The sequence below is a fragment of the Epinephelus lanceolatus genome, chromosome 21 (genome assembly GCF_041903045.1).
Source record: "Epinephelus lanceolatus isolate andai-2023 chromosome 21, ASM4190304v1, whole genome shotgun sequence".
Classification (NCBI taxonomy): domain Eukaryota; kingdom Metazoa; phylum Chordata; class Actinopteri; order Perciformes; family Serranidae; genus Epinephelus; species Epinephelus lanceolatus.
This window is the reverse complement of record NC_135754.1, coordinates 18,542,143-18,559,548: the sequence shown is the minus strand read 5'-3', so window position 1 is coordinate 18,559,548 and position 17,406 is coordinate 18,542,143. Positions and strand designations below refer to the sequence as shown.

The 17,406-nt window shown below is 42.2% G+C and overlaps 2 protein-coding genes across 4 annotated transcripts; one reads left to right on the top strand and one right to left on the bottom strand.

Moving 5' to 3' along the window:
* Window positions 1-536: 536 nt before the first annotated feature.
* On the top strand, window positions 537-8,086 carry LOC117247070 (chaperone Ric-8A). 2 transcript variants are annotated; one of them, XM_033611216.2, is made up of 14 exons: window positions 537-872; window positions 1,295-1,389; window positions 1,479-1,526; window positions 3,210-3,227; window positions 3,343-3,432; window positions 3,526-4,142; window positions 4,414-4,549; window positions 4,874-5,062; window positions 5,171-5,265; window positions 5,418-5,568; window positions 5,667-5,762; window positions 5,873-6,017; window positions 6,216-6,495; window positions 6,733-8,086. In XM_033611216.2, exons 2-14 carry the CDS (start codon window positions 1,300-1,302, stop codon window positions 6,872-6,874), a joined length of 2,097 nt encoding a protein of 698 aa, XP_033467107.1. In that variant the 5' UTR covers window positions 537-872; window positions 1,295-1,299; the 3' UTR covers window positions 6,875-8,086. The 2 variants fall into 2 exon arrangements, with proteins under 2 accessions (XP_033467107.1, XP_078019290.1); XM_078163164.1 differs by lacking the exon at window positions 3,210-3,227.
* irf3 (interferon regulatory factor 3) lies at window positions 7,722-16,343 on the bottom strand. Of its 2 annotated transcripts, none has more exons than XM_033611217.2 (11): window positions 16,151-16,343; window positions 14,133-14,299; window positions 13,882-14,053; window positions 12,073-12,146; window positions 11,935-11,974; window positions 11,737-11,805; window positions 11,376-11,621; window positions 11,079-11,169; window positions 8,799-9,088; window positions 8,581-8,699; window positions 7,722-8,084 (listed from the first exon to the last, which is right to left on the bottom strand). In XM_033611217.2, exons 2-11 carry the CDS (start codon window positions 14,295-14,297, stop codon window positions 7,971-7,973), a joined length of 1,380 nt encoding a protein of 459 aa, XP_033467108.2. In that variant the 5' UTR covers window positions 14,298-14,299; window positions 16,151-16,343; the 3' UTR covers window positions 7,722-7,970. The 2 variants fall into 2 exon arrangements, with proteins under 2 accessions (XP_033467108.2, XP_033467109.2); XM_033611218.2 differs by having other exon boundaries at window positions 11,737-11,802.
* Between the last annotated feature and the right edge of the window lie 1,063 nt (window positions 16,344-17,406).

The window sequence follows — 17,406 nt, the reverse complement described above, 5'->3', positions numbered from 1 at the left end:
TGCCTTAATAACTGTCCGTTATTAACTTGTGATCAGTGGCATCCCCAGAATGTTTTCATCAGGGTGACCAGATGGTTCTGCTGAAAATCGTGGGTAGGGGGGCACACTAAAACCAAAAGCCATAACTGAATTTGCACTTGAATCAAGGGTTTGCCACTGGTTATTATGGCGGAAGATACAGGCAAACAGGAAATAATAGTTTAAAAAAAAAGGGAGCAGAAAACATCCTAAGGGCTGGACCTGGCTCCCGGCCTATAAGCTATCAGCTGAGAAATATTGAGGTCATGTTAGCTGACTCTGTAGATACATTTCTCAGCAGTGTTTTTGTCAAGGTTCAGCTGAGCCATCAGTAGCACCAGTGTGGTTAGGCAACAGCTCGAGAGGCGTGATAAAAACAAAACCTTAATGGTTATGTCAGCTATTCCCAAGCTATTAAGAGATTTGAGTGAAAGAGTGTGTTAAAGCTGGACACAGAGAGAGAGACACACACACACACACACACACACACACACACACACAGTGCAGCACAAGTCTGGAAACCTGTAGGTTAGAGGGTCAGCACTGAGAGATATAAGCTTAGAGTCCATTAGTGGATTATAACCATAACCACGCCATGGCTCCTGCATCTCTCTTGGATTAAAGAGAGAGAGAGGGAATAACAGAGAGACAGACAGAGAGATAGAGATGCAGGGACATGCTGAGTGCATGAGGGTTACTGGAAAGCAAATTGAGCAAATTCAAAGGTAGAGCATTTTATACTGTGCATACGTGGACTGAGAAACACTGGAAGGCAAGGTGAAGCACTTAAGGACATTTTGGCCCACCTACGGTATATTATCTTAGACTTAAGTTATATCACCAGGCGGATTAAGGTAAGTTAATAAAAGCATATGGAGTTAAACTTTTGTAATCTGTTTGCAGTCTTTTCTTGTGTGTGTAAAAATACATCTTAGTATGGACAAGATTCCGCTTTCATTAGCTAGGAGGCATTTATCAGTGATCCAACGTATATTGTTAAAGTGAAGATAAGATGGAAGGATGACTATTTTACTGACAGTCTATCATTTCTGCTCTTTAATGTCACATTTATTGGCTTTTATTTCCACTGGGTGAATAACAGACCAAGCATATACCGTACCGGGATGTGTCTTTTTGTAGCTATGAGTGTAATCATGCATAACCGCTGTCACTGACCATCCTCTTCATTATTGTCGTTGTGTAACTTTAATTTTGTTATGGCCTGAATGATTATTTCTGTCCCTGTGTGTGTGTGTGTGTGTTTATGTGTGCGCAGGAAGCATGGACGTGGACCTGGAGGGGATTATCCAGTGCATCAAGCAGGGGGATGAGAACGGTGTTCAGATTCAGCTGCAGGAGTTCAACAAAGAGGTAAAACAACACAGAAGCTCACATATCCCCATGTCTGGGTGATACACTGCTGCTGAGACCATTATATTGTCCTGATTTCTCTCCCACAGTACGCCCAGTGCTTCTTCTTCGATGCAGAGGAGAGAGACCGAAGGAAAGTAAGTTAGTTTTTACTGATGCACCCGTTAACTGAGAGAAAGTTAACCGTCATACCCCTTGTCCTACCTGTGTTCCTTGAACTTAACCTTTGCTTAACCCCCCTCACCCCAAGCCTCCGTCTCATCCACTCATCCCCACCCCCACTCCACAGTATGTCTGTGATTAGTAAATGTGCTGTATCAGTTATTCCTGATCCTCTATCCCTGCATGCTCAGGCAGATTGAGCCCAGGTGGAGCGATTGAATAACAACATACTGCAACACTTAAATCTAATTTGATTTAATGTCACTTTTAATGAAATCCATTAAATTTCATTGAGGACAAGGTGGATGTAATACATGATATATATATGATGGAGGAGTTGACTTTTTATTCCAGAATGGAGCTGGATAAATTTCATTGAATGTGAACAAACTGGATTGAGTATCGCCAAGCAGATCAGACTACATATGAGAGAATGTGTAAACTGAAGAATCCCTTGGTTCACTGCTCCAGATTTCTGGAATGTTGTTTGCATGTGATGTGCATGAGGGGAGAGGAAAAGGCCAGAGAGTACAGAGCAAAGTTCTATTTTTTATTTGTGAAATTTATTATTGTATTGTATATTTATTCAGTTATTTTAGTATTATTTGGTTGTGATTTTTCTTTTGCTCTTTTTCCTCCCTATTCTAACTGGCCTGATTGATTGAAGAGGTGCAGACAGATAGGGATGTGTAAGGGTTGGTAGATATGTATATAAATATATCTATATAAATGCATATATGTACACAGAAGGACAAATAAGCAAGGATATGCCCATGTGGATATAAGGGATTGAAGTGTAGTATCTAGGAATCAGTACCCTCTTTTATTTTATTTATTTATTTTTATGCTATTTTATTTATTTATGATTTTTTTTAAAAGGCAAATGTAAATAAGACCAAAAAAATGTATCTGATGGAAAGTAAGTCCTTCCATTAAATTTATCCTTTAATGTTATATATATTTTTGAAATTTAATTTTATTTTTAATGTAATTTTTTCATTTAAATGAAATTAAATGAATTTGATTTAATTTTAAAATGTATATAATTTAAAATTTCATCCAATTTAACTTTTTTAATCTAATAATTTACTACTATTTAATTTGATATTAAATAATAAATGTAAATATAAATATTGTATTTCTTTATCATTATATTTTAATTTCATACTTTTTCATTCAACTTTTTATTTAATTTGGTTTGATGAGGAATTTAATCAAATTTTTTTTATTTGATGACATACATTTTGTTTAATTTTTTAAATTCTATTTATTTTATTTAGATTTACAATTTTATTTAATTTGACTAAATTTTGATTTTGTTAATTTGTAAATTTGTAATTTGTTTGTTTTTTTAATCTGATCTTATCCAATGTAGTTCCCTTTTCCTGTTCTGATAAATATGGTGATTCACTTTCACTCACACAGACTGCTCAATCATTATAGACAATTGATGAGTAAATTTATTATAATACATGACGTCATCAAAAACATCAAGGTCCACCCAAGTCCTTGATTCTTTGCCAGTACTCTGAATGGTTGCATACAACACTCTGTGTGATACAGCCCCTGATTCACAGTGATGATGCAAATATGTGTTGACATTATTTCCTCTCTTCTGCTGCATTGCTCACTGAAATCGGACTGTCCACTTCCTAAAGCAAAGAAAACTAGAGGAGGTACAGTGCTGCCACAGTTCAGAAACAATGCTCAAGTATTGCTTTTTTTTTGCATATGAGCGCAACCTAAATAAACTGTATTTGATGTTATTTGTTCTTTGCTCTGCTGTTCCAGTTCAGGAAGAATAAAGTGAGGGATTATACTGACTCTGACTCCGACTGTGACGAGTACGACCAGGAGAATCAAGGCCTCATCCTCAGACAGGTGCCTCACACTGTCACTTTCTGCAGAGGGATTGACAGTTGTTGTTTTTTTTGAAGAATGTTGTTAAACTAAATACATATTTTTCATCCTCAGAATTTAGCTGTCGTCCTGGTGAGGTTCATAAAAACAGGAATCAAAAGTCGTCTGTTGAGAGTATCTCTACGCACCCTGCGAATCCTCTCCAGAGACAAGAAGGTCCTGGCTCCCTTGGTAACAGACAACGCTCTCCTGACGCTGGCCAAACTAGCCGGACTGACCACAGCTGATACAAGCGATGAATCCAGCGACCCTGACTCTGATTTCTACGATACCATCATTACTTCTATTGCTGAGGCCAAAGCGTTACATCGCCGCCCCGTCGAGGACGAGGGTGACGTCGAAGCCAGTGACCAAAATGAAGAGTTCTTAGACGACGACGCCAAAAGTGACATAAGCAACGCCAACAGCGACAAAGATCTGGACAGCCTCAGCTGGTTTGGCAGCCACAGGACCAGCATCAACGAAATGCACAGGGGCGGCATCCATCACAAGATGCTGGAGCGAGGGAGGAAGGACCGCAGAGAGAGCAAGGTTGAGGTGGAGGAGGAGGAGGAGGAGGAGGAGAAGGAAGGGAGCTCAGGAGAGGAAGCACAGAGAAAGGAGGCCATGAAGGTGTTGTGTAATGTTGTGTACAACAGCACCTGGGCACAGGAGAGGTTCAGTGCTCTCAGGTGGGCGTCCTCACAGAACACAGCAGTCCAAAACACTGTTAAACACAGCTGCTGGCTCTGTAACTTGTCTGTCTGGGTTCACATAGCAATTTTTTCCTGCACGTTACGGTCAAACGTAGACATTCCTAAATGACTTTAGGGTATTTCCAGTGAAGCTCAGACAAAATTGTCTATGGCTAATCACCGTGACAGTATTTTGTCATAACCTTCATTTGGCTTTTGTACAAATCAGTTTCCAGACGGCTTACTTCTTGTTATTTTTTTCCGTCAGGCTCATGAGTGGCCTTGTGGAGCTTCTGTCCTCCGGTGTTAGAGGCTCATCTCCCTCCAGTGTTCAGTTCTATGAACTACGCCTCATGTTCCTCATTACTGCACTACGGCGAGAACTCAGCACTCAGCTTCAACAGGTAACCTCACTTAAACACAAAGTTACTGTTAGGCCCGTTGCAGTAGCTACATTTGGTGGATGATACATTGTCCCAGAGATAATTGCAATACATTAATATTGTCATTTCATGCCACTGATATCATGATTATTTAATAGCATCATAATGCAAGTACACCTTTTCAAAGAGCAATCAACTTTTAATACATAAGAATATTCAGACATTGAAACCATATGTTTATCATGTTACCTTGGATTTGTTCAAATAATGATATAAATAGACTCATGTTTACACCTCAGAAATGGCTTCCTTCCTGCTCTCACACTCCTTATGTAACTCCTGTAGGAGGGAGGTGTGTCCATCTTCACAGCAGCTCTAGAGAACTGCCTGGAGGTTCAGTGGAAGGACCAGTATGAGTGCGTGCTGGACCCAGCGGCACCACCAATCTCACCAGACGCCTCTCAGTGTATCGTGGAGATCCTCAAAATCCTCTTCAACATCACCTACAGCACCCACAGGCAGGAGCCAAGTGAGGTCAGTGACTATGAATAAAGCTGTCAGCCACCAGGTGTGTTATCAGAGTATGAAATTTAACTTACATGGAGAGGAATGATCCCCACTGTATGTTTCCTCCTGCCTCAGGATGATGCAGCTCTTTACCGACACCTGGTGGCCATCCTGCGTCTCTGCCTGATGAGGAAGTGTTTGCTGCCGGACGACACTGATGCGCTGCAGGGGTGAGCATGTACAAAAATGAGGTCGTAAAGAAAGGAAACTGCAGTGGAAATTATCATCAGTCATTATTGACAACTACGCTGCCGATGCATTTAAAGTTGCTGGTGTTGCATTTTTCTTGATTCACTCTCTCTTCTGTATCTCAATCCCACAGCCACACAGTCAACCTGTTGTCAGCGCTGCCTCTCCAGTGTCTCGATGTGCTGCTTATGGTGCCACTGGTGCCCGACTCCAAGCAGTGCCAGGGGGTCAACATGGACTGTGTCCACACCCTGGTGATGTTCATGGAGAAACGCCTGGAGCTGGTGAGGGAGCAAAAGCTAAAATTAAGAATTTGTGCCTGAAATTTAAAAGAGCGACTGTTATAACTCGAGGGATTCTGTCTTGTCTGTTTGCTTCTCAGGGTGAGAAGATGAAGGAGAAGTTGACACCAATCCTCAATCTGCTGACAGAGAGCTGCAGGGCCCACAGAGAAACACGCCATTACATCAGGAAACATGTAATACCCCCAAAAACCATGATACCTCTGAGAAAGCTTTGCGCCTCTCACAATATTTGGATTATATTTGAAACTAGACAACTGAAGATGTAATTTATTCCTGTCATTAGATCCTGCCTCCCCTGAGAGACCTGTCACACAGGCCAGAGGAAGGCTCCACAGTGAAGAGCCGACTGATCCGTCTCATGACTCACCTGGACACAGACCTCAAATACTGCGCTGCTGACCTCATCTTTGTCCTCTGCAAGGAAAATGGTAAGACAACACATCATATGGAGACTCCACTAGAATTTAAAATAAATTCCAGTGGTTTTAAGCAATGCTTGCCTTCACGGCATGCATTATTTACTCCCTGTACATGTACAGAGTTTTAATAAGTTGACACAACTTTTTTAAATAATGTGAAAAATAAAAGATTTGCCTCAACATAAATTTTTGATCATCTACTTCCAGTGAGCCGTTTTGTCAAGCACACAGGCTACGGTAACGCAGCGGGCCTGCTGGCCACCAGGGGTCTGCTGGGTGGCCAGGTGCCGAGGCCTGTCAGCTCTGACACTCAGTACTCCAGCGACTCCGACTCGGACACTGAGGAGTACCGGCAGGTCAAAGATCGCATCAACCCGGTGACGGGGCGGGTGGAGGCAGAACAGCCAGACCCCATGGAGGGCATGACAGAGGAGGAGAAGGAGGAGGAGGCTCGGAGGCTCATCATGCTCTTCAACAAGCTGTCCAGGTCAGTGAAGTGACAGCGTCTCTTATCGACAACCTTTCACTAACGGTGTGAAACATATAAAGGAGTCTTAAACCTGTGACACTCCTCACTGAAGCCTAAAGAAAATAGTGCTTGAAAAGTACTTAAAAGTCTTTGAATTTCATCTTGTAATGTCTGTATGAGCCCTGCAATGAGTACAAAAAGAACAATGCTAATGAATAAATGGTCCATGTTTTTCACCCCTCATCTGTTTTGCAGAGACAGCATTATCCAGCCGATGGGAGTGGATTCAGAGGGCAAACTGGTACCAATGTGCGGACTGGGGGAGAACTCCCTCACTGAGGAGGTGAAGTCTGAGTCAGAGAACGACGGAGAAGCAGAGGAAGGAGAGAAGAACTGAAACATGTTAAACCCATTCATTCAACATGATTTTATTTTGTAAATATCCCATTTCTAAAGTTTAACAGTGCATACATACAGTGTGAAGTAAATGTGCTGACGACATAAAGTGAAGTAGTTCTCACCCACACCCAGTGAAACATGAAACTAAACAAACTCAAATAGGATACAAAGAGCTTTTTTTAAAATTATTTTTTCTTTTCTTTTATTCTTTGGATTCCAACTAATAATATAGAGCTGCTATAAGGTCACACTGGAGACTGAGATGGATAGTAGAAAATAAGAAATGATGATGACATTGCCCAATATTTCAATAAAGTCTTTAAAGCATTTTGTTTGTGTTGATATTATATGTTCAAATGCATAGTTCATTCAGTTTAAATCCCACCACAGGCTGGTCCACACTCTAACTGGTCAGCTGTGACCCTTCAGTAGAAGATGAAATAAACATCTGCACAGCATATTTCTCTGGTGTGCTGCGATACACAACTGTCTCAGACTGTGCTCAGGTGAACACGGTGCTAAAACTGTATCATCTGATGCAAGATCAAAGACATTTAGACTGAATCCAGATGTTCTGATCACACCTACACTGATAAATCAACTTTAACTCCAGTCTGATTGTAGTTTTTACTCAGCAGTTGAGTTAATGGCTACACACAGTATTTCAATTTTGATTAGTTTTTTTGAAAGTGTACGTCTTTATCTGTTTCAGCACACACACATTTGCAAGGGCAGAATGAAGGAAGAGTGGAAGGCCTGCGAACAGAGTTTGTTTACTTCCTGAGCTGATGGATCCTTTATTTAGCTCAGTTTCTTTGCATTGGAAAGCAGAAATGATTCACAGATTCACAGAAATGTGGTTTTAATCCTCAAACACTAGCACCAATGCATCACTAATCATGGTAGAAGATCCTCATTGTTTTACACAAAAAACGCCATTGTCTGAATTAATTTAAAAGCACATATTCATATTTAAACATGGTGCAAGTTGAAAGTACATGATCTATTTGGTGTACGTGTCAACATGATTATTTCTGAGATGTTGTTAAGGATTACAAAGGGTAAACAATGACTTGAAGGCACAGTGGAATGTGTCAGTACATCTCCATCATCTCCTCGAGAGACATCTGCAGCTCCACAGACTGCAGGGAGGAGGCGCCACCTCCTACAGCCATGTCCTTCAGTACCTCCATTGAAGTCAGGACCACCTGAGACAGACAAATAAAGAAGGGGGGAGCAGAAAGTCAGATGCCATGACAAGAACGAGGAGAGCGAGATGGCAAATTTGAGCCTGACAGAAGCTGTGAAATCCGAGAGAGCCAGAGCAATGAGACGTGTCGAGCCGCTTTCTCTAAAGTAACTTTTTGTATAAGCTGTTCATTTCTCAGCATGCGCTCCTCTGTCGAGGCTCAGGAGCAGAAAAACCTTTTACACCCGAGGGATCAGCTGTCACCACCGGTATTCAGGCTTTGTTCTCTCACTGCTATTAATCAATACTGAGACAAAATTGCCTCTTGAAAAGTGCTGCTGACTACAGCTCCCTTGAGTGGGCAATTTGGGGGGTTTGATCACTCATGAAATTTGATAGAGGTGTGTGCAGCGAGAATAAAAAAATAGCCGTCTCTGCCAAACTGAAATACTGCTTTAAGGTCTGTAAGAGCACAACACTGTCTGTGGCCTTTAATAATTCAAAGGTACTCTCACCTCCACCATGATGAGTTTCTTCTCCCAAGGCCTGTTGTCTGGGTCAGGCCACTTCTCCCCGAGGCAGAAGAACAGGGAGCACGGAGGGCAGTCTCTCCCATCAATGAAGTCCAATATTCCTGGAGGGAAGGGACAATCAATCACTGCATCAAGCCAACCTGCAGGCTACGGCACATATTCACAGGCTGACAAAAAGCTACATAATTCCTCTCACCAACCTCGCACAAAGTCCTTGAACTGGTACAGTGGCTGAGGCTGCAGTTTAGAAATCTCTTGGGGCTGCTTGTTCCTGTCAAACTTGGAGAAGCTCCAGAATGCTTTGGTTTCCCCCCCTCGTCGCAGTCCGTAGACCACGTGGCCCGACACCCCCACGTCTAAACCATCCAGCTTGTCCAGGATGCGTTGGGTCAGATTGGCTTGGGTTTGATCCAGCATGGCTCCCGGACTTGGCAGAGAGACCAGGGTGAGGCCTGACTCGTGATCCACAACCGGCCCAATGAGGTCAGGCCTAATGTGAAGACAACACTCAGTCATTAGATTTTCAGCTGAAAACCAGGTTATAAGCACAGCAGAGCCACATTGTGGGGAAATACACTTCTTTCTTGCAGAGAGTTAGATGAGAATGGAGCCAGTTAGCTTAGGTTAACACACAAACTGAGAACAGGGGGAAACAGCTAGCATGGTGCTAATTAATGAGCTTTAGGCCCTGTTTACACCTCAAATAACACAGGTCTTGGGTGATGGTATCACAAGTTCACAGCTCTAAGTACAGGTTTTAATGTAACCCTCAGTTTGTCGAGAGATTCGATCACTCAGACCATGTTTGGAGGTGGCCTGGGCCGCATATGGTCACATTCTTTAAACAGTGTGTACACTCATGTATCATGGGCCACACTGAAGGACTGCCGACTCAGCCGACCTCCTTGCTTATCTGACTGCCCACCAGATAAGCTTTCTGTTGCTGCCATTACACAGGTTTAACACAGCACTGAAGGACCGTCACCAGAGCAGCTTTCCTCGTGGCAAATGGTCAGTTCAATGTCTGCCCAGTTAGCACAAGCAACAAACTCCCAGCAACACTGAATCGGCTCCACTCAGTCTTTACACCTGTCAATGACAGCCAAAATACATGGGGCAAAGACATGATGCGTCACGAAGGCGGAGTGGAGTGGTGTTTTTACCTGCTACACAGACTCTGTCTTTGCAGCGTGTTGTTGCTGCCAGCTTCACTGTGTGTGCATATTGGGTTTTCCCAAGTGATCGTGGAGTTGGTTAGGGAGGGTTTGGAAGTGTAGGCTCTATCAACTAGTACTGAATTAATCAAATGGATCGTTTTAGCAACGGGATGCATTTATTTGATCGATTTATTTTAATGTGAAATGTAAAAATACCAACAAGGTTGCTGCTGCTTCACATTGCCTCTGTTTAAATAAGATATTTATTTTAATCATTTTAAAACAGACTGTTCTATTTTTAATTTTCTGTCATTTCTTTAACTGTTGGAGGACTGTGGAGGGAAAAAAACAACAACTAGTTGGGTAAAAGTAGCAGTTACAAATAGCGGCAAGCAGTGCAGTGCCTCTGCTTCCATTGACAGTGTAGCTGCTTCAGTTGATTATGATGCAGGCATGCTGCAGCACTTTAGGTAACGTTAGTTGTGGGATTCTGACAGTTAGCCCTGTCATTGTGTGCGTGTGTTGTGTGTGTGTGTGCGGGTGGACTCTCACCAACTGTCACAGTCCCGCAGCAGTAGTCTCCTATGACGGTGTATGACGTGTGTTCATTTGCATATAGAGTGGGGAAGTGAGGTCCGATCAAAAGTGGTCACTTGAGACAAACTCTAACGCCAAGTGTAAACAAACATTTCAAGCTGTCCACTTGTGATCTGACTGACCAAGCCGCATGATAATATCAGGAGTGAAAAGTGTCTTAGAAGAGCTGGTAAGCAGAATTTGACACCTTTGGACGGAGCCGGGCAGGCTGCTTCCCTGTTTCATTTTTTTATGCTAAGCTAAGCTAATTGGCTCCTGACTGGACATACTGACCACACAGACATGAGAGTGGTATCGACCTTTTCATCTCTCACTCTCAGCAAAAAAAGAGAATAATGTGTTTCCCAGAATACCAGACTACTTCTCTAACTAGGCTAAACTTTGGATTTTGAACATTTATGAGACACATTTCCTTTGATAAAAGCTTTTTTTTAAAATTTATAATGATTTTAGACCCGAGGCCCTGACTTCACTGTTATGAAGTCATTTGACAAACTCATAAAAAGAGAACTTCTAATGAAAACTGAGCCCCAACTTGACCCACTTGTTCACTTCAGTTGCTGCCAATCATTCAGTTAACTCTGATGATGCAAAGACTGTATTCCATTGTTTTAGCTCACTATTGGCTCCTCCCACCTCCCTCCGACTGTTATGTATGCACACTCTTGTGTGTTCACAGGGGCAAAAATAAAGTTGAAGTTGATGGAAGCTTTATTTTTATGTTACCTGTAGACGAGGCGAATTCCATCTTCATTCTGAACCAGCTGCTCGGACACCTTCACCCCTCTGTAGTACACTGTTATCCTGAATTGAGTCTCTATAGATTCAAAGAGATGAGAAGTTCATGAGAAAAGACGATTAACAGTTGATAAAAACAGGTTATTCAAGGTGTAAATCATGACTGACATTATTCATATTAACAGGCCACATTGTTTTTATGGCCTTACTGAAGATATACCATGTTAATATTTTGTGAAGGATGTCATTTTTAGTGTCTGTGCAAATCAGTAAAATCCACCTTACTGAAATTATCTCTATCACTGGTCTTGGTAATAGTATGAAGAAACTGCTCCACCAACTGCCCATCACAGGCCCCTCCCACGGCTCCTTCCATTGGATGTGCCGGTTGCTCAGGCAACCCAGCTTCACCGACTGCACCCTCAGACATTACTGGATACTGCTGTTGCCCAGGCAACGCATGTCCACCAATCACAACCGGGTTTTGGAGCTGTTGTTGCTCAGGAGGAGGCTCAAAGCCTGCGGTGCCCTCTGTGGAAAAGTTGGAGAAACTGAAAAAGTGTTTCTAGGAAAAAAGTAACTTTTATACTCTTGTTTTCTGCTCACACTGCAGCAGTGAGGAGGAAATGACGAGCAGAGCTGATACCCGGTTCAGGGCCAATGTTCAGTCCCTTTAAACACTCCTGGAGAATATCCTGGCCGGCAGGGGAGTCTGCTGGCACATAGTGATGGGTTCAGAAATATTCAGACAAGTGATTCCAAATTAGCGAGCATTTCTGGGAATATTCACATTTACCTTCAGAGATACAAAAATTCATTCACCAGATAATAAATAATCCCTTACCGGCTTGAAGATAGACATCAAAGCATGGGACGACCTGGCTCTGAGATATCACAGAAACACAAATCATCAAATCAATTCAATAACATGTTTTCATTTCACAGCATTTACATTTTACAACCCACTGACACAGCTGCTTACTTCTTGTATAGGAAAGCCATAATCCTCAAACAAATCAGGGTCATCTTGGTCCTGGGATCCAGCAGAGGAGTTAGCTTTGAGAGTGAAAGCAAAGAAGCTTAGTTAACATCTGCAGCTTGCTATCTTTGAATCATTTATTCGCCTCAGAAACACCTCTTTAATCCTCCCTCTAATCCCCTTTACAAATGGTATTGGCTCAGAATTTGCATACTACCTTGACAAATCTCAACCACAGAGACATAAATCCGGACATAAATGTATGCAAAACAGACAGTAATGTGATCAAATCAGGTAAGGAGGTAATCAGATATGTGGTGTATGTGGCAGGGGCGTAGAACCAAATTCTGGGGACTATACATAAGCAGTCTCTGTGGGGCCCCCTGTCCTTCCTCTTTTGATCCTTTCTTTCCCTTTCCTTTCTTTCTTTTTGTGGTACCCTGATTTCTTGGGGAAAGACATGACAGTGTACGTTGGTGCTCCAGCAACATAAGGCCTTGTTCGCACCGAAAGCGTTTTAGGAGCTGGAGGCGCCTTTTTGTATTTGTTGTTAATGAGAATGAAGCTTTTTGCCAGAGCGCTCTCAACTCCTCAAGTAGAAAAACTTCAACTCAGAGCGGAAAAGTGCCCCAGGTCATTTCTTTTTTCGTCATCTTTTTCCCATTGTCCAATTGAATGATTTGAGAGGCGGCCCTTCTGTGGTGGTCATGACAACAAGTTTATAGTTGGTAAAGAATAGAGGAGAAACTGGTGGTAGTGGTTGGTGGATACCCAGAGCTATACGGCCTGACCATAGACAGCAGGTTGTCAAACTGCCCACGAGTCATTCTAAAATATGCCTGGAGACGGCCATCATCGAGGAGAAGCTCCTGGACCAACTGGTGGTACTCGCCGTGATCCACCCTCTTTATTAGGGTCTCATGTCCCCACACAGATCTCGGTTTATCTGTGCCGAACAAACCATCTGCTGACAGCCTCTCACGCTCAACCAGAGCCACAGCCACTTCCCTCTGCCTCAACATTTTATGAACTAGCTACTAATTACTGTGAAAAACAAACAAACAAAAAATGGTAGATCGATTATACGGGATGGTTAGTGTAAGGACGCGATGGGGTGGTTGCCTAGCAGCAATAAAAAGTGCAAGGGTGGACTAAACCATTTGTACCTGAGGGGAAAGGGGTCTCTAAAAGCTTCACTGTCTTTCAACCCATTAATTGATGCAATTTTAATTTAGTTATAGCACAAATTAATTAAAAATAAAAAACTGCAGACAGTGTTTAATCCCAGGCATTTCGAGGACCGCCCTCCCATTGGGGCCCTGGGTAATCAGTCCCACGTTCCCCGACTACAACGCAAATAATAGACTACAATGCCCCTGGTATGTGGCCACATTGATGGAAAGGTGCTTTTTTGTTTTCAAATCCATTTAATGCCAGTGAATACAGATCACATACACGTCATTACATAGCTTTAGGTACAGATCATCAGAGGAAACAGTCCATTATCAGCTGCCTGGTGTCCACTACATAAAGCAACAGTGTAAATTTCAGGGGGGACACGGGGGACATGCCCCCCTCAATAAATAAATAAGACATTTTCACCACATTTACACCATAAATTGATGCAGATAAGGCACAACTTGGTGCATTAAAATCAGCAGAATACAGGAAATTAAGTGTTTGATGCTCAAAAATTTCTGGCGGAGAACCCCCAAACCACCCGTTTCATTAATGTCCACCCAAGTGTTGAAAGAAACCTACGCCCTTGCAATAAAGGACTGACTGTCTATGGGCGCACTGGTGGATCCTCACCTCCTGACGTTGGCTCATCCGGCCAGCGAAACACTTTATGGGGGTTAGCAGGGTCGTTCTTGTTGTCGCTGACCAGTTTGAAGCCTTTGGCTCGGAGGGCGCTGCGGAAGTTCCTCTTCCACACCGAGGGGTCCCCATGAACCCGCCCATTGCCACTCCCCTCTGCCCAGGCCTGCAGGTTAAGGACGCAGGTTAAAGGCAGGGAGTTTTTTAGAATCGTGTTATTAATGATGACTGAGTGTGACTGTCACCTTAAAGATGAGGATGTCCATGTCAGAGGAGTCCTGTCTTAAAGCATGTTTCCACGGGATGGAGAACTCGGTTTGCTCCAGGTTTGTCCACTGGACACCAGGATACCTTTTGCTGTCAATCTGGGTCCGCAGCCAAGGGATGAGCAGTGGTTTAGAATGAGACATTTCTGCAGGAGCAAGACAAAATGACATGTCAACATTGTCATCAAGGCTCCATTTGGCATCCCTAGTCATCAGTAATTCAATTTCCAGCTCATTTATAATAGAGAGAATTTAATATATTCTTATACCAGTGTCATTAGATGTTGATATTTGGTTGAAATTAGGTTGTGACGGTGACCAAAATTCAGTGTCAGGACCTCTGATACCAATGTCAAGACGTAGACAGATGACGTAGATATTCCAGCGTCTTCCAAACCTCTCATGCAAACAACATTAAAATGTAGTATAATGACATTTAGTCGTAAGGTATGGAGAACAAAACCCATCATCTCCAAGTTCTCCGAGTTCCATTCCAACTACAATTTAACATCTGTCCAACCTAAGAGTTCAGTATCTTTCTAAAGCCACATTGACGTTCCTTGCCAGCTGAGGTTGATATTAATTAGAATGTTCAGATCCATTTTAAAATATTCTTTTAGCATATCGAGGTGGCTCTTTAGTTGTTTTACAACCACATCAATGCAACAAAAAGGAACTGTGTGCTTTGGAATAGGCTGGCTTGTCAAAGTTATATGTGTGAGTCAGCTGCTGCAGCACGCTGATCTTTACTATGGGCAGGTCCTATGGGAGGCTCAGGTTATATCGGACTGTCCTTATCACCCACTGCAAAGGGAGTGTGAGCTCTGAGCTTTAGGCCGCGGGTGCAGGTTCCTGCTAAGAGGACAATGAGATGCAAAGTCTCTTTTGTTTGCAGGTGGGGCAGCAGTAGCTCAGTCAGTAGGGACGTGGCTTGGTAACAGGAGGGTTGCCGGCTCAAGTTCTACTACGGACCAAGTATGGAGTATGGACCAGTAGCTGGAGAGGCTAAAGTTTGCCTCCTGAGCAAGGCACTGAACCCCCAACTGCTTGGGGCACCTGTCCAAGGCAGCCCCCTCACTCTGACGTCTCTCCATTTAATGCATGTATAGGTCCTGTTTGTGCGTGTGTGTATTTCGAGCCATTGTGTATATGACAACAGAGCGAAAAATTAGTATATCTTCTACTTCTCTATTTACGGAGCCTGATTTTGCACGTGATCTCAGCACCTGAGCACGTGACGTACTCTGCATTAAGCTGTTTCTCTTCATTTGAAGTTTGTCCCTGTGCTCTGTCTGGATTATTTCATTATGTGATTACACCTTTGCATGTTTATCGACTTATGATGCATGTACTACTTTTTTACCTTTCTGTCTTTTCCCACACCCGATAAATTATAAAAGGTATGACAGAATTTAAAAAAGCAACACACAGCATCTGAGCATCAACATCCTGGTTACTGCAGTACCACTGTGCAGCTGGGGGAATCTGCTTATATTTGCAATTTCTGAGGTGTAAGAGGAAGCAGGAGAATGTCAGCCTAGGTGTGGTTCTACACACAGTGCAAACAATACTCTGATATGTGTAAATAAATAAATAATAAAACAAGTACTTAAAATATTACAGAAAACTGTATTTAAGCAGCACACTCATGCTGAAGAATGTGCCCTTACACTAGTACTGGTGTACAGTAATTTAATGTTTGTACTAGGCTATAAAAGTAGAAAGTCTAACATTACATGCAGCATGTAGCACTTTACATGACACACTGAGTACGTATAATTAACGTCCCCAGTCTCTATCTGTATGATGAAACACTCCTGTGACTGTGTGATCATGTGTGACAGCAGAGCAGGAACAACAACAGCTGAGAAGTTACATGTGTGATAACAGGTTTAACATTCATCAACAGCTTCCCAACAGAGCACTAATTGTAAGTTTTAACCTCAGGTGAAACACGTAAACACAGCACTGACAGCTCGTTAGAACGGTTCTCCTACCTGTGGGCTCGCGCCGAGGTCTCGGTGTTGTGTGTTGAGTTCAAGTGCAGGTAAGGTAACGGCTGTGAGTAAGAGATGAAGGTGTATGTGTGTCAACCCCACTTGTCTCTTCCTTAAATGCCGTCTGCAGTCCGGACCGGCTGCTCCCTGATGTGTTGAGGTTTTCTCGGGAAACTCCGACTCGTCAGTTTCGTTTTCCTGATGTGACGTCACGAGAGTTTGATGCCAGCCGGACCCGCTAGGCGGGGTCAAACAAACTCACACACACGGTTATTTTTCTGAACTTGTGAGGACCCTTAAAGGGGGATTACCACCTGGATTTAAAATTTCCAATATGTTATTTCCATGACATAAGAAAGTTTAATCAATGTTTGTGAGCATGAGCTGCTCAATTTAATTCAACAGGTTTTACTGGCATGGAATTTAACATGTGCTGCCAGATACAATTAAATACAATTAAAAGACAGTGAATGCAACAACCAACCAAGAAAGACAATATTAGTCAATACAGTTAAGTAAGTGGGCTAATTAAATTTGTTAGGAGGAATAATATGTAAAGGAAGTAAATGAATGGGGCACTCAGTTGACCCCAATGGAACTGATACGAAACTGTAAATTCGCAAATATTTTTTATTTTCAAAAGTACTGGATGCATTTTTAGTATGGAAGCAAGGTTCTGCCAATATGATGAAAAAATATATAAGTCATTTTAATGAGAAGCTTTCTTGGCATAATGCTTTAGTATCCCCAAATAATGACTTAGTATCACAAAATAATCATTTAGTATCCCCAAAATAACAATGTAGTATCTGAAAATATTGACTTAGTATCCCAGAAATAATGACACAGTATCTCAGAATAATGACTTAGTGTCCCAAAATGACGTAGTATCCCAAAATAATGACGTAGTATCTTAGAATAATGACAAAGTGTCCCAAAATAATGATGTGGTATCCCAAAATAATGAAGTAGTATCTCAGAGTAATGACTTAGTATCCCCAAATAATGACGTAGTATCTCAGAATAATGACTTAGTGTCCCAAAATGACGTAGTATTCCAAAATAATGACGTAGTATCTTAGAATAATGACATAGTATCCCAAAATAATGACGTAGTATCCCAAAATGACATAGTGTCCCAAAATAATGATTTAGTATCCCCAAATAATGATGTAGTATCTCAGAATAATGAGGTTGTGTCCCAAAATGATGTAGTATCCCAAAATAATGACGTAGTATCCCAAAATGACATTGTA